This window comes from Peromyscus leucopus, chromosome 10 (genome assembly GCF_004664715.2).
Source record: "Peromyscus leucopus breed LL Stock chromosome 10, UCI_PerLeu_2.1, whole genome shotgun sequence".
NCBI lineage: Eukaryota > Metazoa > Chordata > Mammalia > Rodentia > Cricetidae > Peromyscus > Peromyscus leucopus.
The window spans coordinates 87,261,705-87,287,339 of NC_051071.1; the positions used below are offsets into that span (position 1 = coordinate 87,261,705).

Sequence of the window (25,635 nt, forward strand, 5' to 3'; positions counted from 1 at the left end):
TGGGGGATTGTGGTATTCTGAATTTGTATGTTGGTAAAAGAAAACTATAACGTATTTTTAACCTGTTCATTTTTAAACTTTGAGATTTCATCATGACTGTAAGCTTTATATTAAGAACTATTTTCTCTGTGATTAGAAACTAAAGTAAAATTTTAACTACAGAGTTTAACCTTATTTTAGTCTAAGGTGTCCCTTTCTTGGAGATAAGTTACCGGTTGCCCAGCGACTATTCACAGACTGTGGCACATTATATATAACCACTTATAACATCAGGGGTTTGCCCTGGCCTACCTCAAGCCCCACCTTAGGGCTTTGCATTTTTTTTGCCTCAGCCTACAATGCTCTTCACAATGACAGTCATCTCCTCCCTGTCTGTCACACCCTTCACAGATTCCTACATCAAGGTCTATTTTATAAAACACTACCCGATCTCTATTCCAATGTGCTCTCTAGCTGTGTTCCACAACTCAGAACTTTTTTATGAGCCTGTAGTACCCACAGGGGTAAATCCTACTTTCCATAATTATCAGCCAATTCCACAAGTTCCACCAGTTACCTAGAGATAGCACCCACCCCCAATTTCCCAGGCTAACCCATTCCTTCCTGCTCAATACATAGTCTACACCACCTCTTGTTTTTGTGCTTTGTGCCCTCCACCATGATCCTCTCTCCTGCATCCAAGTTTTACTCTCTGATCAAAACTTGGACGGCTCTCACTTCACACTTCTTCCTGACCAGCCTTGTGCTTTATGTAAACCACGTCTCCACAATGCACCTTTATATGCATACATCCTCTTTAAGAAGCACACACGCACTACACACCTATATATATACATCCTCCTTAAGAAGCACACACACACTACACACCTACTGCTTTATTTCTGTCCAAAGTAAGGTGATAGGTCTACTCAGTTAATATTCATAATGAAGTGAACTAAGTGGCCGTGTATAGCCTGGTATTTATAAACACTCGGAGCATTACAGTGCTTCTTCTGTTCTCTTGTTAGTCTGTAAGCAATTTGAGTTAAAACACAATGACTTCATATGTATTGAGATACAGCCAAAATTAACCTCAGAAAATGAATGTTGTTTATGTTATAATCATCTTTTTGGAAGTTGACTTGTCCAATCAAAATACTATTGTCCAAACGCATATAATTTTAACTTGTGTTGTTAGTAAATGAGTGGTATTTTGGAGTCCCCACCAAACGATGCTGGGGATGGAAGAGAGACAGAATGAGTGCTTCAAGTTGGGACTTTGTAGACTCCTTAGGGATAAAGGAATAATGAATGCCAACCTAGGATAAGTACTGTACCAAGTGTTGTATGGAGCCTCAGGTGTTCAGGAATGCAAGGTTGACTTTACAGTTCATCTGGAAAGCAGAGAATGACTTAACATGAAACTGGGTTTTCTCCTCGATGTTCCTAAGAGAATGTTCAGCACGCTTGCAAAAAAAAAAAAAAAAAAAAAAAAAAAAAAAAAAAACAAGACAAACAACAACAGCAAAAAACCCACCAGAATTGAATTAATAAAATAGAGTGGAAAAAGGACTTTTAGAATCACATGTACCTGTATCTGTAACCCACATATTCTTCCCTGTTTGATGTGGGGCCCGAGACAGGCTACCTGGCATCTTTTGCTTATAGAAGAAAGAGTTCATTGAAGAACATCCTTGAAGAACATGCACATCTTCTGGCTTGATTCCTGGATGTCAATGATGATGTCTCTAATTGCTGTTCTTTTCTGAGGCCAAGGCCACTGTGTCAGGGTGTTCATTCTAGAATACTTTCCTTATATTTCCAAGTCTTTGTTTCCTCTTTCTCTCCTCATTCTGACCACATGTTCAGCATATGCTAAACATCACAAATTTAAAAATCTGAAATTTGAAATGTTTTAGTGGCAACATGATTCCACAGTAGAAACTTCTATACCACGAAACTCTCTTAAGTGTAAAATGATTGTTCATGGCTATGAATCTTAGCTCTTAGAGTTAGCATTCTGTTCTCTGTGAGAGGTTTTTTGTTTTGTTATGTTTTTCACTAGGAAGCTGGTGACAGACAGAAGGAAGCCTCAGTCAGCTTTCCTTGTTCTGAACTAAAATAGGCATCTTTTATTTTGACTTATCCATTTAGGATGGGTGAATGTTTATTGAAAGTTTGCACAGTCCCGACGATACCAGGATCTGTCTGCTAGCAGAGCTGTAGTTAGCAGAGGAATCAGAAAAATGTTTTCCTCTTTGCTGAGCATATGATCTGGTGACCAGATGGGACAGAAACTCTACAATAACCAATAGCAGAGACCTGGAGCAACAATTAGGAAGTGTAATCTGTCTGTTTCATCAGAAAGCAAGGACTATATTATTTTTATGTTTTTTTAATAGAAATTAGTAGCACACCTCATTTCATTTTGTGGAATTATTTATTTGTTATGTTTAATTGGGGAGATGGCATGTTTTGGTTTTATGCATGCTTAGTTCATTCTGCAAATGTTTGTAGAGAACTTTTGTCTCATTCATGTTGACCTTACGCTCCAGGGATCTGAGAAAGCATATGTCCCATGGGGATGGTGGTGCATATACTGAACATCACAAATTTAAAAATCCAAAATTTGAAACGTCTTAGTGGCAATATGATTCCACAGTGGAAACTTTCATAACGTGAAAATCTCTTAAGTGTAAAATTATTTAAAATATTATATAAAATGAGCCTCAGTTTATGTGTAAAGATGTATTGAGATATTGGTGCACTCTATGTTTAACCTTGGGACCCTTTGCTAAAATATCTCATTATGTATGCAAATATCCTCAAATATAAAAATGTCTGAAATCAAGCCAGGAGGTGGTGGTGCACGCCTTTAATCCCAGCACTCGGGAGGCAGGTGGATCTCCGTGAGTTCGAGGCCAGCTTGGTCTCCAAAGTGAGTTCCAGAAAGGCGCAAAGCTACACAAAGAAACCTTGTCTCGAAAAGAAAAGAAATCAGAACCATTCTGGTCCACAAATTCCAGACAAGGAATACTCAGTCTGTATGGACCTTGAAGTAACTAGAGCAGAGACTAGTTCAGTCCTTGCCTATGTGCCACCGTCAGACACTCATTGACATCTCCCTAGCTCTGTCATGCTCTTTAATAACTACGAGAAGCATATGTATGTAGAAGATTTGGTAAATATTAGAAAGATATATTAGATGCTGTACCCATTTAATATTTATAAAATCAGAATAAATAATCATAACTTGTCTCATTAATTTATTAACTTTATTATTGCAGAGACGCAATTTTCTTGTAATATCTAGTACAGACATGCATCTAAATAAATCAATAAGTTAAGGAATCTAAGAAGAAACTTAACATCAGCTAAAACTGTGAACTGAACATTGCAAGGCCTACCTACTAAAAGATGTCATGAAGAGATATGCTGTGCCAGATTTAGGGAGCAACCTGTAATTAGTTGAGAAAATTCTAGAAATAGAGTAAATCTGAAGCAGTGGCTTCATGGGTACTGTGCAAACAACTTTGACTGAATGATCTGTAAAGAGGCAGAGGTCAGGTTTTGGAGAGTTCATTGCATGAAAGGATTCGTTGACAAAGAGTGGCCAGTGGACTCCATTGGAAGGCAAGAAGCAGGACAACACCAAGACCTGATTTAAAAACTACAAGGATCAGCATGGGTCAGTTGTTTCTATGAACCAAAACACTCATTCCTGAATGGGAGAAAGAGTCTCAGAAGAAGCCATGGGAACTTTTAAGGTTGAGGAAATTCATGAAACTTCCAAATCTCAGAGCTAAGAATGTTATAAGACTCCTGAGGCCCTCGTGGGGAAGAGGACCAGGGGGGGTGGAGCTGCCCGAAAGTTGGGCCGATAGTTTTAAGAATGCAACTTCCATGAGTTCTCATGAGTTTCTCATGGGCCTTACATGATGCAGTCACCTTAGAGTCACCCAGGGTCCTGGAAGCAGCCCCCCACTCAGCTCCTACAAGCGACTGCAAAAGTTATTTGGATTCTCACTGGTGCCCTATCTGGAGTGAACAGATGTTTGCTGTTGTCCCCTCAGAAAAAAAGAAAGTCAAGGAACAATTACTGTGACTGTGTTTGTGTGGACTGGGAACACTGGGCAGTGTTTGTGTGGGTTATAAACGCTGTGGCAAGGTTTGTGTGGACTGGGAACACCGGTCTTCGGAAACACATGCACGACATGGTGTCTAATCCAATGTGGCCATAAGGAGTTTGGAGTTAAAAATTGAGAGGATTGGATGTGTGAAGAAGTGAAGAAACCAGCCTGACTCTCAGACCAAACTTCAGTGAGACAGGAGGATACTTGGGACCAGCAGATAAAATTAAAATTATGGGGAGTCAAGGGAGATTCAAGAAAAATTGAGTTGTAACCAGTTATAGGTCGCAGTGGCTCATACTTGCCACCCTTTTAGTCAGGAGTGGGTTGGGATGGGGGAGGTTAGGTAAGAAGACCACAGGTTTGAGGTCAGCCAGGGTTTCATAGCAAGACCCTGTCTCGAAAGAGAGGGAGGGGCATGTGAAAGGGTTTTGAGATATCGGTGTTAAAAGGGTCAAAAAGGCTCTTACGTCGCAGAGCCTATTGAGACAGTCCAATCTGAGACAGAAGCCTAGGAAGAGCTGGCATCTGTGGGACCACAGGGGGGTACAACAGAGAAGACACAGCAGGTAAAATGAACAGAGCTGAGAACAGAGATCAGACAACCACTGTGTGGGGGAAAGGTCACAGAGGACATGGGGGTGTCTGAGAAGCTAGAATCCTGAGAAGGAAGAGGGCCAGGAGGAGAGTGACCACGATTTAGCAACTCAGAAAGTGTTGGCAGCTGTAGGAAAATGCAAGTTTCGTACAGGGACAGGGACAGATTCGAACGGCGATGCGTGGACAAGTAGACAGAGGGTGGCAACAGAGCTCGTTACACCGAGGAGGTGGGAATCAAAGGGGAAGGTGGAACAGGACAGGACACAGAGTCCAACTGAGGTTTAAGAAGGGTGGTGTTTGAATATATTTATCTGATCACATCCTCTCTGTGGGTAACTGCCCCTCAATCTAAAGAATAGAAACCCCATGTAAAGGAGGGAGGAAGGGTGTCTGAAGACACAGTTGACACACCTTCTTCCTCACAGAGAATAAGTTCATATGTATGACTTGCTTTTTCAGTCTGGTGAAGAGTCTGCTCCTGGGAGAGGCTTTATGAGGCCGTCAGTGGCCTTCCAAGGGAATAAGCTGAGCACACCAGCATCACCCAGATTAGAAAGGGTAGTATTACTGGGGAGTGAATCTTCACTGGGACTCTAAAATGACCATCCCTGGGGCTCTCTGCTTGATTCATATGCAGAAAATATTTTTGTTAATAATCTACTAATTAATGTGTCCTTCCCACCATGCTGCTAGGGCATGCACAAACTTGGTTCTTTCTTATTAATTTAATATTTGAAATTGTCCCCCAAAGGAAATTTTAAATCAGACAATGTTTATTATTATTGTTGCTGTTATAGTACATTTTCCCATCACCAGTGATTTCTCTCAGGAAGTGCATTCTTATGCAGGAGGTAGCTCGTACCTACCACAGGAATCCAGAGAAGGTGGGTCCAATCTATTCCAGAGCTGCCAATGAGGTGTCTGTTCCTATTGACAATCTTTACTCTCTTTTGCAAGTTCCACAGCAGAAAACCAGCATTTCCCCATAGGGATTACTCATCACATGGGAGTGTCTACATGCTTTATCCCTCTACATGGCTTATTGTGCAAGTGTACATGTTTCTTGCAACAGAGATGGAAATCCTCACTGAAATGTCAAAGGTCTTTCTCCATTTTTTTTCTTTTTGTTCTATTATCTCACCCCACTTATTTATTCTCAGTTTTCTGAACCCCTTCCCCTTCAGTGTGGTGAGACAGACTGAGGTCAGGGAATAGGAAATGGAGGACTTCTTTCCCACACTCTTTTTGGCAATTACCACACGGAGTAGCATTGTGTAAGAAACTGAGCCCATGTGACTCTGAGGTCCCTCAGCTGTGAACAAACAGACCTCACTGTTGACTGGTTTGGTCACCTTTTGACAAGTTCTTCGGCAAGTCATCGGACGCGCAGCAGTGGAGGTGGTGCCTGCCTCCTGGGTCCTGTGAGATGAAATGAGAGAATGTAGACAAATGCCTGGTAAAATGCCCGACACAGAAAGTGTGCTCCTCTGCTCCCATTCTGATACTTTAAATGATCAGAAAATGAAGATTAATGACAAGTGTGATTAAAGGGGAGGATGACTGACACTTGGAGATGAGCAAAGATTTCACAGAGCATGATCTGGACAGGGGGTCACTTCCTTTCTGTCACTGGAGCTCTGACCTGAACAAGTTATTGAATTTCTCTGAGCCCATTTCCCCACACAGGAATAGGGAATATAATAGTTGTTCTACATATCTTATGGAAATAAAGAAGATATGCCAATGACTTAGTAAATGATATGTAATAAACATAAATGTCTTGCTATACTTTCTAAGGGGATTCTTATTTTAACATAAAGATGAGCCTGCAAGCTCAAAGAACTCAAAGTAACACACATCCAAGGTAGACCAGCTCTCCCTTTAACATCTCCTAAATCTAAGAACTTGAAGACATAATTTTACTCTATTGTTGAATAGAACTCCATCCCAAGAGTGTGGTTCCCATTTGTCATGTACATAGGAGTTGAGTGGGAACAACTTTCCTGGGGTTTCTCCTGGATTTGGAGAGAAAGCTTCTGTTGCTCATTTATCAAGATGTATCTAATATCTAGAGTAAAACCCCAGATACAAAGCTTACTCTTCAGTATTGACACATAGTATTCAAATGACCTAGCAATGCCTTGAAAGGCTATTTTCTGAATTTTGACAAGATAATATCAAAGCATCAAACTTAACATTTGATTTTCAAAGAAACCCACAGAAAAAGAGACCATATTCTCTACTCATGAGTAGTCTGCAAATCTTGTTTTAAAGCATTAGAATATCTTGAAAGGGATCACACCAATGGATTAAAAGCTTGCTTTGTTGTAACTTATAGAAAATGTGGGGCTAATGGTTTATTGGCCCTTTAAACAAATGGAGAGTTGTTTTTCTCATATTTGAAAACTACCTGGAGGAAGGTGCTGCTGTCATTAGGTTCAGGATTTCACCTTCAGCTTCTCTGTTTCTCATTCAGCCTGTGCCTGGTAATTGTAGCCTAGAAGTCAGAGCTTGCTCTTACAAAGACTGGTATGATAGCAGGCTTCAAGATGGAAATAGTATTCCATTGATAACAGTAAAAGAATAATGACATAAACAGGTAAAGTAGTCAGCAATAAATGTAACCAAAGAGGTAAAGGATCTCCACAATGGAAACTATGAAACAATGATAGCACCTGTTCATGGATCAGAAGAATTAATATGAAAATGTCCATGCTACCTAAGTGATCCACAGTTTAATGCAACCCATTCAGTTTCCTCACAGAACTGAAAAGAAGCCAATTCTAATGTTTATACCAAACCACCACAAACAACAGCAAAATCTTATACCTTAAAGAAAGCAAAAGGTTTACACTACCCACCTTCAGAATAAGCCCAAAATAATAAAAAGAGAAAGTATTGGCTGGCAAAATTGGACATTCAAGTATGCAGAAGAATGAAACCAGATCCTTATGCCTCACCAGCTACAAAGATGGTCACAGATTGAATTGGACTTAAATGTAGTTAGTACTCCAAATAGTGAGACTACAAGAAGAAAATTCAGGGAAACACTTAGGGACACTGGTATGGAAATATTTTTTTTTCTGTCTAAGATGTTTAAAGCACAGAGAACCAAAAGACAGAAAAGTGCAGTTGCATCAAACTCTAAAGATTTTATGTAGAAAAGAAACAACAGAGTGAGAAGACAAGAATGCAGAATGGGAGAAAATGTTTGCAAACTATACATTTGAAAAAGGGATACACACACTCAGAAAACTGCATTGCAAAACAATTAACTAGATTTTGTTTGTTTTTTTGTTTGTTTTGAGACAGGGTTTCTCTGTGTAGTTTTGGTGCCTGTGCTGGATCTCGCTCTGTAGACCAGACTGGCCTCCAACTCAAAGAGATCCACCTGGTTCTGCCTCCTGAGTGCTGGGGTTAAAGGCATGCATCACCACAGCCCAGCTAGATTTTTTAAATGTGGTATATACATATATAGATAGTTCTAAAAATTACTAAATTGTCAATAGATATATGTGAAAAGGCTCAATCTCATTATTCTTCAGGAAAATACAAAACAAAACCATAATCACTTCACTCCAGTAAGAATGGTTGTATCAAAAATCCAGAAAAGTGCTGACCAAAATGAAGGGAAAGAATAGCACAGGTTGGTGTGGATATAATTTTTTATAGATATTGTGATAATCCAGAGGTTTCTCAAAAAGTTAAAAATAAATCATGTAATGTATCAGTTATATATATATATGATATATATACACATATATAACTGATATATATATATATATATATATATATCCAACAGAAATTAACATGCCCATGTTTATTGTAGTACCATATACCATAGTAAAACCACCAATGTCCATCAACTAGTTAATACAAAAAAATGTGGTACATACACAAATGAATACTGTTTAGACATAAAAACATAAAATCCATCTTTGCAAAAAGATGGATAGAACTGGAAATAATTATGTTAACCGAAACAAAACAACACAGGAAGCCCAATGTTATATGATATCATTCATGTATAGAATCTGAAACTGTTGATCTCTTAGAAGTCAAGAATAGAATGGTGGATACCAGAGGCTCAAAACACTTGGAAGGAACAAGCGATAGAGAGGCCCATGAAACATACTGAATTATTGATAGATAGTAGCAAGATGTCTGGTATGCTGTTGAGTGTAGGTGACAGTCACCTAGAAAAACCGCAGCAGAATCAGATGGGTGGTAGTGGTACATGCCTTAATCCCAGAACTTGGGAGGCAGAGGCAGACAGACCTCCAAGACTGAGGCCAGCCTGGTCTACATAATGAGTTCCAGGTCAGCCACAGTTACACAGAGAACCCTGTCTCAAAAAACCAAAAACAAAAAACAAAAACCACAAATAAATAAGTAGAAAGAAAGAAAGAAGAAAAAACTAGAAGGAAGTATAAACCCCAGAAGAAAGGCTTTAATGTTTTAAAGAACAACAAGTGTTGGCGAGAACCGCACACATTTTATTGAAACATTAAGTAGTATGTGCGTGTATTAAAACATCACATGGTGCCAGGCAAATATGTATACTTTTACATTTGTGTATCAGATTAATATTAATTTTTAAAAATCCAGTGGTGACTTTAATGTCTAAGGAGTAAGTTCTATGTCCAATCATAGTTCTCCACTTCATTAGTTATTATTGATAATTCTTGACCCCATGAGAATTGTAGTTCCTTGCTTCTTGTAGTCAATATCAGTTATCATTGCCACCCGGTGTCTGCTGCCTTCCTTTGGATAGCTGTGCCCGACTCTTCCCCACTTCCACTCCTTAGAAAAGGCAGAAGAAGGAAGGGCTTGGTTGACAGATCTAGCTAGAGCTCTTCTCACAAAGAAAACCGAATATCCCCAAGAGCTCTTGCAGCTCTTCAGCTCTCCCCAGGCTGCAGTACAGGATGCGGCTGCCTTGCTGCAAGGGAAGTGGGAGAGGGATTTTATTTCCCAGCTTCTAAAGTAGAAATGTCAGGAGACAACAGGAGTATGAATGGTTGCTGAATTATTGAGCAGTGTTGGCCACACCATTATCCAGGAACTGCTTATTCTAAACTCAACAAAGGAAGCTGCATCACCTTATCGTGGGCTTCCATGTCTACTGCTCCTGAAAATGTCACCTGCTAATTCTGTTTTCCTAAAATCAGTGTATGAACTCCATTTGTTGTAGATAAGATACAAGGTATAGAATTGTTTTGTGTGTTGCTGCCATTTCCACGAGGCTAACACTCTCTTTAATAGTAAGATGTTAAAAAAAAAAAGTAAGATGTTTTATTGCCTGGAATGTGATGATTCTGCAGTATGAGTCCATAAATAAATATGTTCTATAACAGAAGGGAGCAGAGCCATCTGTTGTTATTATCAAAGCCCTGACATAATGGCTGCTGAATACCCCCTACTCTTCTTGGGACTTACACAATTTTAACACATAGCATTTACTTTCCTTCTTCTTTCATGAAGCTCATATGAGCTTCCAGTCCCCCTTTTATCTAAGCATAAATGCCCCAGGAAGGGTGGCAGAGGGAAACCCCATCCACTGGACAAGCGTATAAGGTGCATTTGATTGCATGCCAATGGGAAAGAGCAAAACATCAGCTACTCGTGAGCATTTCAACCCGTGTCCTTTATGAGTGTGAAAAGAAGTCAGCAATGAATGAGGAGAAAATAGGGATCTCAGTTTTACTGTGATCTCTTCTTTTTCCAGGCATATTTGGACAGAAACTGGAAGACACTGTCCGATATGAAAAGAGATATGGGAACCGGCTGGCGCCCATGCTGGTGGAGCAGTGCGTGGACTTCATCCGACAGCGGGGGCTGAAGGAAGAGGGCCTTTTCCGACTGCCTGGCCAGGCCAACCTCGTCAAGGAGCTTCAGGATGCATTCGACTGTGGAGAGAAGCCCTCCTTTGACAGGTACAAGGACAGGTCATGGCTTGACTGAGCATCCCTCAAGAGACTGGGCAAAGGGATGCCATGGCTGAGTGTCTAACCGTTGATGGCGTAGACATGCAGAGAGTAGATTATGAATTTGACAGCACAGTCTTGGATTAATTTTACTAAGTCACAAAGAAACAATTGTGGCACTTTCTGTTGTTGTTCCCTGCTGTTCACTTTGCCTCATCTTCAAGCATTATGACTCACTGCCGACCTCCGTACTAGAATTCAAACTATATTAACCTTTGGTATTGGGAAGATAAATCTGTTGTTGTCTTTTAAAAAGTTTCTTTTTTCTTTTGGTTAAGGGATATTTTTAAAAGTGAGGAGTAGATATAAAGATGTTGGCAATGTAATTTCAATAATAATATAATGCTGAAGAATATATAGCTCTGCCTTGGTCTGAAATGTATTCAGAAAGACAGAAGGAGAAGTACAGTATTGTGAAATTTGAAAATAGTCAAACTTCCAGATAAGAAGCTATTAAATATCCTTACGAGAACTTCACTGTTGATATTTTGTAAGTGATCTCCTTCTTTCACTTTAAAATTTAATAGAAAAATCTTCTTTTATCTTGATATCATTCACTTTATATGGCAGAAACTTTTACATTCTGAAAGCAGAAACAAGCCCCTTTATTCCAACCTACCTGAAGACAGAATTTCCTCGCTAGGACCTTCTAGCAGTACCCCCAAGTCTCACATGAGTGCAACTAGACACAGGACAGACAGACAAGATGAAGTGAAAGCCTGTGGTAAAGGGAGTGTCACTGAAGGTGTGTTCACGCCAAGAACACAAGACCCACTCACTGCGACGTTCAGCAGCCTTTACTGTCCTGCCCTAAAGGTCCAAATGATGATCATCGTGCCAGCAGCTCATTGGGGAATAAACTCTAATATCATCAACAGCGCACTTCGATAATTGAACTTGCTAAGGTCTCTAAACAATCATTATTTTTTTTAAGATTTAATTATGTATATACATGTGTATCTGTGTAAGAGAATATACACATGTGAGTTCAGGTTCATATAAAGTCTCAAAGGGCATGTAAGATCCCCTGTTGATGGAGTTGCATGCAGTTGTAAGCCACCCATCATGGGTGCTAGAAACCAAACTCTGGTGCTCTGCAAAAGCAGGATATGTTCTTAAGTCTCTCCTTTCCACAGTTTTATTCCTAGAAGTGAAATAGGTATGTGAAGGAAGCTGTAATACAAAATTGTTTATTATTGATTTTTATAATAGTAAATCTATTCTCCCCAACAGATGATTAATGAAATAATGGTTCATTTGATACAAAAAATATTATGCAGATCTTAAAATTTGTGGGAAATGCTGATTTCATGTTAACACACTTTGCTTAAGTTTCTGTTGCTACAACAACGTCTGAGAAAACAAACTTCAAAAGAAGGGCTGGTTTGGCTCACACATTTGGAGATGTCAGTGTGTGACAGGATGATGCCTCATATGCCTGAGAAAAGAAGCATGTGGTGATGGGGAGGGCAGAGCACAGCTGTCCATCTCATGGCTGAGACACGATAGAGAGAGAGAGAGAAGGAATGAGTCCAGGTCCTCTGTCCCTTTCAAGGCAAAATCCCAACGATGAGAAGATTTTCCACTAGACCCTACCATCCAAAGTTTCCATGACCTCCAAATAATGGCAAGCAGGAGAGTTTGGAGACGTGTATCTCCATTTCCCAAAATTAGCACATAGTGACAAATGGAAAAACAAATCAAGATCTGTTATTTGATTTAAATCTTTCCTTTCTACAAAGATTTTATAGATAACTTATAAAACTTTACATTTGCCCTTTGAGGGAGAAATATTAAGTATGAAGATAAATAAATGATTTCAAAACTAGCATCTGAGGACAGATTTCAAGGCTCTCCATATGCTGTGTCTAGGACAGTCTGTGTCTACATCTATACTCTGAAGATGAGCAGCAGTTACATAGAGAGCTATAACCACACCATAAAAATTGCAGCTCAGCTGGAGGAAGTGTAAGTTTTTAGCATTGAATTGCAGAGGAGTCTGATGTAGTAGACTGTTATATGTACATGATGGAAAAAGTAACTTCCTCTGCAATGAATTTCATAAGACAATAATAAATTTCACATCCCTTTCAAATGTTTTTATAAGGGCTTTACACATATATGCTGGTAAGATTATAACATATTTAAGAAAATAATACTGCCATGATATGATGGCTAATACTATTTATCACCCTAATGTGATTTAGAATCACCATGGAAACCAAGCTCTGGACATGTAGGTGAGAGAGTTTGTAGATCACGTTAACTGGGATGGGAAGAGGAGTTACCCTAAGTGTGGTTGACATAATTCCACACCCAGGGATCCCAGCGTAAATACCAAGGAGAAATCAAGTTACTTCCTGACAGTGAATGTGGACAGAATGTGACCCTCTTCTCCATGCTCCTGCCCATACCATCCTATCCATAATGAACTGTGAGCCAAAATAAAATAAATAAATAAATCCTTCCTCTATTTGGATTTATTAGATATTTTGTTGCAACCAAAATGGAAAAAAAAATAGCTAATGCCTTGAGATTTTGTTATTTGTTTCTTATAGCAAATCTTTGCTAATATGGGAGTCTAGAATGATATTTTCTATAATCTAGGACATATGTAAGAATGAATATTCCTTATAACACATGGTTTCCAAGTTTGCACCAACTATTGGCATATAATGAAATATTATATAACCTTTATATAAACTATGATCTTATACAAAGTTTATGTTTTATTGTAGGAAGCATATCATGTATAAACACACTGAGAAAATATAACACAAGATTTGCTTTGCCAAAAGGACCTATGAGATGTTAAATCTTTAGAAGTTTTATCCAGCTAGTTGGTGGTGGTGCACACCTTTAATCCCAGCACTTGGGAGGCAGAGGCAGGTAGATCTCTGTGAGTTCGAGGCCAGTCTGGTCTACGAAAAGAGTTCCAAGACAGCCAGAACTGTTACACAGAGAAACCTTGTCTCGAAAACAAACAAATAAACAAAAAGAAATTTTATCCATGGTTCTTCCACCCACACATGACATTTTGGATTCACCTTTGTTGTCTCAGAATTTCACTGAAGCTATACCAAATTCAAGGTAACATGATGGATCATAGTATCCACTGCTACATGACAAACCATGCTGGATTTGGGGTTGGGGAGTTAAAACACCAACATCTTCAGATTTTCCTTTTGGGCAGTGCTTGTCAGAGATATCCCACTTCTATTCCCCAGGGTATTGGTTGCAATTTAGTGTAGCTGTGGTATCCATGAGAGCTTTCAATAAATAAAGCTAGATACCTACAATGGTCTGGCCAGAATCCCTGATGGCTGGTTGATCTGCTCTCTGAAGTCTTGTATCCTTGGGGGCTTTACCCTTTATCCAGTGTTGGGATTCTTTTCATGGCAGCTTAGGTCTCGTGGAAACCACAAGGACTCAGCCCACAACCTGACAGAGTAACATGCACTGAATATTATTAGGCAAATGTAAATCAAGGCCTACCATACTCAGATTAAAGGGAATATAAAAAAAATGAATTTACCTCTTGATAGAAGCTGTGGCATGGAAATGTAGACATAGGATCAATTATCCATAGTCCTCTTGGGAGAAAATATGAAACATTCATTCACCAAGTAACTCTGGAGGGCCTTCTGTCTCAGACATTGTTCTAGATTCAGTTGACTACCAAGACTCACCATTAGTGTATGATATTAAGTTAAAATTAATATTAAAAAACTAAATGAATAAACATTTTCTCTGTGTCTTTTAATCATCATTGCTTTTAATAGAATCAATAGGATTTAGTTTTCACCTTGACCTGTCAAGATATATTCTGGAAAGTTATTCTCCACCAATAATCTCTTGATAGAAGCTGTGGCATGGAAATGTAGACATAGGATCAATTATCCATAGTCCTCTTGGGAGAAAATATGAAACATTCATTCACCAAGTAACTCTGGAGGGCCTTCTGTCTCAGACATTGTTCTAGGTTGAAATGGCAGACAAGGTCCACCCTTTTCTGGAGTTCTCATCTACAGTGATGGAAAATGATCAATGCACAGCAAATATATAGATGTTTCTGCACAATGATGAGAGCATGATGATTCCTATATATGGAAAGTTCTGGATGCAACTGATTTTAGAAAAAGGAAAGGAATTCCTAGATCTGTGAGCGGAGCAGGAAGTAACAGGAGCAATATATCTGTGGCCAAGCATGATTGTGAGCTGCTTGTCAGGGGGACAAAACCCCACAAGTGTCAAAAGGACGGTGTGGGGGTTTGAATGCAATTGGAAACCGTAAGCTCATAAGAAGGGGCACTATTGAAAGGTGTGGCTTTGATGGAGTGGAAGTGGTCTTGTTGGAGGAAGTGGGTCACTGTGGGGGTGGGCTTTGAGGTTTCATATATATACTCAAGCTACGCCCAGTGTCTCAGTCCACTTCCTGTGTCTGCCTACACACTGCCATGTCCCATCATGATAATAATGGACTAAACCTTTGAAACTATAAGCCAGCCCCAATTAAATACTTTTCTTTTTAAGAGTTGCCATGGTCATGATGTCTCTTCACAGCAATAGAAACCCTAAGACAGATGGGAGGGTTATTTTCCAGAACACAGCACTCTACCACTCCAAGTGGAGTGCACTGCCCCATCTATACTTTAAGTTAACTGGTTAGGTTATTTTACATATAGAAGTCTTAATAGATTGCATTAAGAGGTGGAGAGAATTGTCAGGGAATGTGTATTATTTGAAATTAATCTAGACAAGTTTAACCCACATATACACACCCAGAAAATGATAATAGGGAAGGGGGGGTGTGCCTGTACACAGGCTTGTGTTTGAAAAACTTTCTTGTAATATTCAACAAATAATATGAGAATATAATGAAAGCTGCAGAAATTCATCATGTGTTAGGCAGAGTGCTCTAAAGGAACAGAATTGATACAGTGAATATATATTGAAGGGATTTATTAGACTTTCTTACAGGATGAGGTCAGGGTTGTCCAACAGTGGCTGTGTCACACTGGAGAAACTGACAACCTGGTTGTTGTTCTGTCCTTGAGGCTGGATGTCTCAGCGATCCTACTGAATGCCTGGAGAGTTCCTGGAGAATGTTGTATTCAGTCTACATTGGAATCTTGAAGATGTTGCTTCTAAGATCAGAGAAGGAAGGCTGTAGCAACAAGTAGATGGACGTACCCACAAGACAGAAGGCAGGAGGGCAAAAGCAGAGCTGCCTTCTTCTGTCAGAACTCATTCAGATGTCGTTGTGGCTCTTCCTGCTTCAAACAATCTGACTGAAAAAATCCCTCACAGGAAAGCAACGTGTGCTTTGGTTGTTTTCAGATTCAGTTGACTACCAAGACTCACCATTAGTGTATGATATTAAATTAAAATTAATATTAAAAAACTAAATGAATAAACATTTTCTCTGTGTCTTTTAATCATCATTGCTTTTAATAGAATCAATAGGATTTAGTTTTCACCTTGACCTGTCAAGATATATTCTGGAAAGTTATTCTCCACCAATAATCTCTAATCATTAAAATCTACTGTTAAGTCCTGACATTTTATTTTTTAAAGTAGTTTTTCTAATCACAGTTAAAATATTTAAAATTTGACACCATGAAATGTTATAAAACTTTAACTTAAACATTATTAAAGTTATATTTAGCTCATAACACTTTTTATAAGGTTTAGAATATAGAAGAATAAATGGGAGATGGATATTTCAAAATACAAGAGATCTTTTGGTACAGATAGCATACAATTTCAGTAAACACCTAGACTTATAAATAGGGATCATCAGGATTTAGATACACACAGTATTGGAATCACGGTTTTTGAAACTTTGCTCTACAACACAGCATTGTGAACACCACTTTGTGAACATAAAGCATGTGGCTTTATGTTTCTGTAGGTGTGACATATTCCTACAGCCTCTTTGAAAGAGTGGATTTTGTGAGAAAAGATCTTCTCACTGACCTGAACGAATCGGTATTTGATGAGCTGTCCTCAGCAGTTAAAAACAGCAAACAAACAAATGGCTAGCATAGTTTCCAAGCATTCTTGTTTTTAATCTTGCCCCTTAGGAATGATAACAAACCAGTGCGTCACATTTTGTATTAAACTCCCCTACCACTTAAAAGCAACACAAACAAGGGGAGTGTAAAATCAAATCAGAAGCCTACTGCGGGCTGCAAAGCCCTCCAGATGGCGGCAGCTGTAAGGCGGCATTTGGGGAGTGCTGGGAGGTGGGGTCAAGAGCTTGGCAGTGTGGGTGTCGCTGGCCGACCACTAACTGCTCAGCAGTGAACAGTTGCAGACTGACAACACCGCTCAGGATGGGGCAAAGGTCGCGTGCAGCTGAGGGCATCATACATTCTGTCCAAGGGGCCCACAAAGCAGCTACTGTCCTGGGTACCAGCCGCCTACCCACATACTCTGTTCATGATTCCTTCATCCTTCCTTCTCATCTCCCCATTCATTCTTTTTTTTTAAAAAATTGTTTTGGCCAAATAATAATAATAAGACTATACCTGAGCAGAGAATTTTTTTTTAATCTGAACATTAGAAGACAGAGCAAAGAGAGAATTTTAAAACCGAATTCTCTGGAAAGCAACAGAGAGCTCTTGGCTTATTGATCTGAGTTATAACATGTGATCCTCAAAGTAGAGGGCGCCGAAGATGGGAAAGCAGCTCCCAGACATCATTTTGCATGAGCATAATTTGCAAGTATATATTTAGATTCACTCTCCTGATATAAATGTTAAGAGGTGCCTAGTAGTCTGCGTTTAAATAAATCTTCAGGTGATTTTCCTTTTAGGTATACAGTTCTAAAATCATGACCTGGTAAGTGCTAGCTAGAACCCAGGCTGCAGGAGTATACGAGTGTACAGGGATGTCTTTGGTCACAAGCAGCGTAGTGATGTACCTCGGTTTGTTTAGAAGAAGCTGAGGGGAATAACATCATCAGGAACTGTGTACTATTTCTGACTAGGCTAAACATGAAAGTTTGGTTATTTTATGAAGTGCTGAGCTGGTGTGAAAAACACATTACTACCCATCCTCTGAAGGGTCTGGATTTGGGGGATAGCATGAAAGGGGCATTCCTACACATTTTTGCTTTCTTTCCAGTAAAGATTCAACCACTGCAGTTCAGCAGGAAAATCGACAGTTAGGAAGCTTGTGTATCCTAGTGTGACTCAGACATCTAAGGATGGGGACTTGATGGGGGGAGTAGAGTAGGCAACTGTACCTGGAGAGCATTTGGGTAAGTCACACATCTAAAGGTTTGAGGAGGAAAAGAACATGCCAATAGTTGGCCTAAGGCAAGCCACAATTGTGTAGATGGGAAACTGCCTGCCTGTTCCACTGCTGAAAGGCACCAACTCTCTCAATCAAGACAGACCAGCCCTCTAACTCTACCTGCTTACATATGATAACTCTTAGCATTCCCATCTTTTATGCCATTTTGTGTCACACCATTTATAGGTACGAAGGTGTGACAAGATTTTATAAGCATCAACTCTGAGAATTTCTAAGCATTTGCTATTCACATACCATGATGATTTTAGGATTTTTCATAAATTTTGAATTATGTATGTGCATGTATGTCTGTCAAGTGTGTGCGGGTGCTGGGGGTGCAGATGAGGGCATCAGGACCCTGGAATTGGATTTACAAGCAGTTGTTTGCCTCCCAATATGGGTGCTGGGGACCAAACATGGGTCCTGTGGAAAAGCAGCAAGTGCTTCTAACCACTGAGCCAGACCGGTGCCACCATCACTATACCTATATAAAACATCCACTGAGAACATTGCTATTTTTCTTTAAATATTATGGATTTTTACAGACTTTATGAATGGTATCTTTTGTATCTGTTTTTTGTCTTTGTTTTTGTTTTTATTTTCACTGTAACCCAGTTTCCACTCCCATCGATATGAAGTTGGTGTACTGACCACAGAATCCTGTCACTAAAGCAGCCCCTGGCTAGAGCTGCCCCAAAGACTTAGCCCCTATGCGTATCTGTGTAGTTGACAAATACGGAGATGGAAAAGTCCTGCAGTGTGAATCTTCCTCTTTGATATGATCAAGATGTGAGGGAACAACAGAAACGATCGTTCCTCTAGGCAAGCTGATGTCAGTGACTTTTCCTGTGACACGTGGCATTACTCGGAAGAGCCCACATCCTGGGAAAACAACCAGATCACCCTGCAATTTGAACATTGGTTATATCCCACAAGGGTCCCATGAAGCCCTCTTGCTAACATAACAAGGTCTGAAAAATTAATGGGCTTTAAGGGGAACCATCCCCTGGGGAAAAGACACGAATGGTTACTTGCTGAATGTTGTATGTGGCGCAGGTTGCCCATCAGCCCTATTTCTTTGTGATATGCTCTCTCTGCTGTGTATTTAGTGACCCTGCTGCCTATAGTGGGAACAAAACCTTCACTTTCCTTTGGGTTTATTTTTTGTAGAATTGGGCTTGCTTCTGCTCATGTCCAACAGGGCTATGAATAAAAAAAAAAAAAAAAGCCTTAAGAAGTTCTTTAATCTTTAGTGTCTTTATCTGTTTGCCTGCTTACAAGAACATGGCACAGGAGATACGAGTTCAGGCTTTGGTTACAGGTAGTAAGGGACAGAAGTCTATGGCCACTGTCTAATATTCATGCTGATGCTGAAGACGACCTACTTGCTTCTCAAAGCATCTAGTTTCCCCGTGTGAGATGGAAGCAAACCTCACAGGACTGTTGTGTTCATTTGCTTCAAAGTAACACAGGGCTAGAGAGAGAGTTGGTGGCAGAGCACGTGCACCCCCACCCTCAGGAAATCTACAAAACCCAGAAACGTCACGCAAGTGAGTCCTTGACTGGTAGCAGGCCCTTATTACCACCATGACAGTAAATTAGTGGGGTCCACTGCTGGTAGGACCACCATATTGATAATGATAACTGACTGGTTATGTGATAAGGAAACATCATATTTTCATATCTATGCATGCCAGAGGGTAGTGATCACCCATATTCCTTCAGTGTTTTAAATCCAGGAGAATCTGTTTCTGGTTTAAAGTCACCATGGCAGTTCCTACAGGAAGAAACAAAGAATCCACAAAGTTTTATGCTCCAGAAGCATGTGTTTTATGTTTTAGAATTCAGATTCTGATTTTTTGCATGAAAGTTCAAACCATGATATCACATTTTTAAAATATATTTATTTAGTCAGCTATTTCATGAAGTGAAACTTATTTTAAAGATAAAATTTAAATGAGTTCCATAAATTTACCTCAACATATATCAGAATGTCCTATCATGCTAGTAATAATCTCCTGTGCCCAGTTTCTGTTTTCTCCTGCCTCACTCTGGCTCCTTCCCAGAGGGACAACTAACTCAATTCCTCTCTCTTCAGGAAGTTTCATATAGCTGTAATTATTTAATATTGTCTTACATATAGTTTCTTTCTTTCTTGCTTGCTTGCTTTTGTCCTTGGTATAACAAATATCAGTACTTTGAGCATTTTTTTTTCTAAATATTTCTTTTTAATTGTATATGGGCAGGTGTGTTTGTGCATGTGTGTGTGAATTTGTGTGAGAGAGCTTGTGTGTGTGAGTTTGTGTGTGTTAGAGTGTATGTCGTGTGTGTGTGTGTGTGTGTGTGTGTGTGCGTGTGTGTTAGACTGGAGTAATTGTGCATGAGATCATCAATTTTTTATGTGGTTAGCATTGCAAGGAAGAAATCTATGATGCATATGTAATTTAGACATAGAAAGAAAACAATGCAGCAATTAGCTTTGCATGAACAACAATATGCTTAAACCATTAAATTCATTTCCACAGCTCTGGGAGGAGAAGTCCACGGTCTCTTGTACCGCATAGCTGACTTCAAGTGATAGCGATCTCCCTGGGTTGCAGGTGGAGTCTTCTTGCTCTGCCCTTGTGCAGCCTCTCCTCAGTGCATCCACCAGGGAGGAAGGGGAATCACTCCAGGCTGTCTCTTTTTATATCACCATTTGTTTTGGCAGATGAGAGACATATCCTTGTGACTTTGTCATTTACCCCTCATGACATTTCCACAGCCCCACTCCCACATACCTTCATGCTAGGGGTCAAAGCATTCCATGGATAACTTTCGTGGAGAGGATAGTGCATTTGGTAGCTCAGGTCATGATGTAGTTCTCTGCTTCACAGCCATTAAACCAGGAGAACAAGCTGAGACTCCATCTAGTCCAGGACTTTGCCCAGAGGCGAAAGGGTCCTTTAATTTCTGTGTAGAATTCAGTGATGACACTTGTGTAGGTGTGCAGGATTTAGCTGGATTCAGGTTCCGCTGCCAAAGACAGAGCCACATTTGACAAGTAATAAAAACTCCATTAAAAAAAGACAAACTTTCTCAAATAGATGTTTGGTGTGGTTTAGATCAGCCTATTCCCTAACACAGGCTTCTCTGCATCTTGATGAGCTGTATCTGAGCAGAGCTCTGCTCCAACACAGCAGCTTAGAGCTGCTCACTGCTTAACGTTGCTGCTGGATGTCCTCAGTCTCATTTGTGTCCTTGCCCGGGATCTGATGGACACAATATTATTATTTCTTAATTTCAAGGGAATTTTAGAGCCTTTTCTTGTGCTTCTTGCAGATAAGTTTGCAATATCTGCAATTCTGCAATGCCATCCTGTGTGGCTACGCTGGATCATTGTGTTGGGTTAAATCCAGGGATTGATTCTATTGCATACTGCACATAGTATCCAGACTCAAAAATTCCCTTGTCTAATTTTGAGGCTTAAACCTTACAAGGTCTTATCTGTGTAGGATTTAACTTGTAATTATGGTGGCATTTGAGTGTGTGTGTGTGTGTGTGTGTGTGTGTGTGTGTGTGTGTGTGTGTGTATGTGTGTGTGTGTATGTGTGTGTGTGTGTGTATGTGTGTGTGTGTGTGTGTGTATGTGTGTGTGTATGTGTGTGTGTGTGTGTGTGTGTATGTGTGTGTGTGTGTGTGTGTGTGTGTATGTGTGTGTGTGTGTGTGTGTATGTGTGTGTGTGTTAGGAAAGACAGACTGGAGTTAGAGAGTGCACAAGGAGGGATTCCTGTAGGATCCTATATCTCTGTTTAGATGACTCAGAGTTCCATATTTTACATAGAATATACACAATGCAAGAAATTTCCAGGAAGTCTAGAGGGTGTTCTGAAAATTACATTCCTGCCACATCCATTAGAATGTACAGAGAATGTTATGAAGCAGAACATGAGGCACGGCGAGGCTAAGTGTTGGTGTTGTCCAGTTAGGAATGGAAGCCCACAGAGGACAAAGGGATCCATGTGACTGATTTCTGCTCTTTCTAGCAAGCAGCATGAGGCAGTGTGCACCACCCATTCAGGAACTATCCAGTGACTGAACGACCCCAGGGTGAATGGAAGATGACCCATGAGAATATATAGTTAGTCCAGTCACAGAAAGCCTCAGGGAATGCTCCTTTAGGTACCCCATGCAGTGAGATCAGACTGAGAGGCAAAGCCCACATACTACATGTGGAAATGAGAGGCCTGTGCCAATCAGTCCAGGAGGCTGTTACATAGCCGCTCCGGCCAATGACTCTTCCACCGGGGTCTTTACTGTCTCTGTCTGCTTTCTTGCCGTCCACGGATGTAGTGGATAGGACTGATTGTCTTAATTGCTGCATGGGTTCTACCACTGAGGAACTCAAGCCTGTATAATGGCACATGGGCAGGTAGAGTGAATATAACCAAATATCTTAATTCCTGCATGAGTTTTACCACTGAGGAACTCGGGCCTGTGTAATGACTCATGGGCAGGTAGTTTGATACTCCCACCAAACAGTTTGGCTCCAAGGTAGCTCAGCTCTGAGGGATTAACCAGGAGTGTCTGCCTGTGCAGTGTCCTGTTCGGGGACTTCAGGAGTCAGGTTGTCCCTGAACCTCCTCACTGCCCTGCGGTGACGGTTACCTGTGTAGAGGTGTTACTGCTGTCAGTCAGGTGAGGGGTTCATTCTCTATTGCACATAGATGTTCCTGTGACAAGTCTTCTCACTTCACTGTGGGCAATACTGAGATATATGTATCTAGTCAATGCTGCATAATTAACACATAATATTAGTACTTAATTGACTCCACATATTAAAGTAAATGTTAATTAGGAAGAGCAGTAGATTTCCATTGAGAGAGTTGAGGCTGGAGAGTCAGTGGCGGTGGGGGATGGGGTGGGGGGATGCTTTTTTTTTTTTTTTTTCCAGACAGAGGGTTTGTAGAGAAGCCCCAGACTCCCTGCTGCTGTAGCCTGGTAGCAGTGGCCAGAGTGACTTAGAGCCCCATGGGGTAAATCAGAACAAATCATGCTGGACCCTCTCCACAAGTGTTTTACTCAGTGGCAGAGGGGAAGTCCAAGACAAGGATGCTCAAAAAAATGCAGAAGCCTCTGACTCTACAAAGTGCCTGAGGTCTAAGAAGGCCACGAAACAGTCATGCACTTTAAGATTTAGGCTTTAAACAAAAAAAGTTTAACAACCTGTCACCAACTGAATAAAGGGCAAACATGCTTGGTCATTTTTGTCTTCATCATTTCTGTGTGATTAGTGCTGTGCATATGTGCTGTAATGCTAGACAATTAATTGTAGTCTCACTCAGACAATGAATCAAATTCTGGTGGTCCCGCTGTGTTCCACACCCTTGATTTCACTCATAGCCCAAATGTTTCTACTCCTGGGACAGTCGCAGCTCTGGCACTACGCGATCTGCTGGCAGAACCATCTTGCAGCCTTTAATGCTTTTCAGGCCATCTCCTGAATCTTACTTTGCACTTGCGCCACCTGCTGTTCAAACATTCTCAATGAAACTACTTAACAGAAAGCTTAAAAACTGTATTTAAAATTGTTTCCAGCTCCATTCATTTACATGAGTATTTCATAATTTCATATTTCTTAACAGCTGAAAAATATTTAATTGTGTAAATATACCACATTTTCCTCATTCATTTATCTGCTAAACATCTAGGTCATTTCTGTTTCCTGGCTATTGTGAGTAGAGCAGCAATGGATGTGGATAAGCAGCCACATTTTCCTCATTCATTTATCAGCTAAACATCTAGGTCATTTCTGTTTCCTGGCTATTGTGAGTAGAGCAGCAATGGACGTGAATAAGCAGCTATTTCTGCAGTATGATGTAGAGTCCTTTGGGTATATACCCAAGAGTGATATAGCTGTATCATGTGGCAGGTCTGTTTCTAGATTTGTGAAGATACGCCACACGGATTTCCATAGTGGCTCTACCAGTTTGCACTCTCACTAGCAGTGACTAAGTTTTCTTTTCCCAGCATCCTTATCAGAATTTGTGGTCATTTTTTATTATCTTAGCCATTCTGATTTGGTTTCCTGATGTGCCTGTTGGACTGCATATGATGAGCAGGCTAGACTAATACCTTTTCCTTAAACCCTGAAGTCTTTGACGTAACACAATATGGAGCAGATGTGCAGTAAATTCCGGAAGAAATCAACCCAGGAGTTAAAATCCGAGAGCCTGGCAGCACATTGTCCTATCTTGTATGGTTCTGTAAAGACTCTACAGACATGCCATCTTTGGAATAAGAGCATGTTCACAGGCAGGACATCCTAGCGCCTACGTTTCATCCTCCCCAGCAGAGTCCTCCGGGGGTTAGGCCCCCTTGTACCACCACAGCCTGAGAGGGAAGCACGAGCCCCGACTCCCTTCAGTCTCGATGATTCCCTCTTCCTGGATCACAGGGACTAACTCTCGAGTGCTTCCTTCTTCTCTCCCTCCACTAGATGGATGTATACATAAACATTATGTCATTAGACCACGTATTACATCATATTGACATGTATGCCAAGCACTGGTCTGGTCTTCACAGTCAAATGTCTTCGTTGGATTAATGAGAAATGGGAGAAACAAGAAACAAAATGTAAATTAATGTTATTGCAGATTATCTTGTCACTCTGGGTATTCAGCTGAAGATAAATTATGGAAGTTACATAAAGGTCATAGCAAATGTTCATGGCATTGCCCTTCTAGGGGCTATAAGAACCTATAAGTGTTTTATAATATTGGACAAGGAACTATACAAAATAAGCAGTGTTTAAACAGTCGGTGCATGCTAAGTTTCAGATCTCAGAAACCACTTGTCTGCGTCTTCCCAAAAATAAGTTCAACCTTTTGAAGACGAGGTGAGAAACCAGAAGTAATATATGCATTCACCCTTAGACTGACTTGATGGGGTTTTTGCAAATTGTGTCTCATTTTCCTTACAATCTGATATATTCTTAATATTTTCCAAAGTTGGTGCTTTTGTTTTTTGTTAGCTACGCATGTCAGAAAAATGCGTGACCTTTTGGATGTTTTCAAACAGGACTGGAGACTTGGTATCCTTCAGTGTCCCTCTCCTGCTACCTGTGGTGGCATCTACTGGGCATCATGGAAACATGTGCTCCCTGAACACTGGGTCAGCTGATTCTACTGCAAACTTTGACACGGTTTTCTTAGAAATACATTTGATGAAAACATAAATAGAACAGTGTAAATTCATGCCAAAGAATGTCTCCACACTTCTGTCTCCGCAGCACCACGGACGTCCACACTGTGGCGTCCCTCCTGAAACTGTATCTCCGAGAACTTCCAGAACCCGTCATTCCTTATGCAAAGTATGAAGACTTTTTGTCATGTGCCACACTGCTCAGCAAGGAAGAGGAAGCAGTAAGTTGATGTTGATTCTGCATAAACACATGTTCAAGACCTGGGTGCTGCTTTTTTGTCTTCCATTTGAAAGTCCCTACCCCCACCCCACCCCCATCCTTGGGTTGCATTACCTTGTGCTATGTGATGACATCACATTGATATCTCCACGTGCAGTCAAACACCTCTGTTTGACCCTTTTTGATGAACTATGAGAACACAGCTGGATAAGTGAAATCAATCCCTTTGTGGTC

The 25,635-nt window shown here is 40.3% G+C and overlaps 1 protein-coding gene across 8 annotated transcripts in view; it reads left to right on the forward strand.

Annotated features, from left to right (window-relative positions):
- The window catches only part of Arhgap24 (Rho GTPase activating protein 24), a 408,858-nt gene that overhangs the window by 366,743 nt on the left and 16,480 nt on the right, over nucleotides 1–25,635 (forward strand). For all 8 annotated transcript variants that reach the window (XM_028867285.2, XM_028867284.2, XM_028867288.2 and 5 more), the window contains 2 exons: nucleotides 10,438–10,645; nucleotides 25,270–25,402. In XM_028867285.2, coding sequence (XP_028723118.1) covers nucleotides 10,438–10,645; nucleotides 25,270–25,402 — 341 coding nt within the window. The remainder of the gene's footprint in view (nucleotides 1–10,437; nucleotides 10,646–25,269; nucleotides 25,403–25,635) is intronic.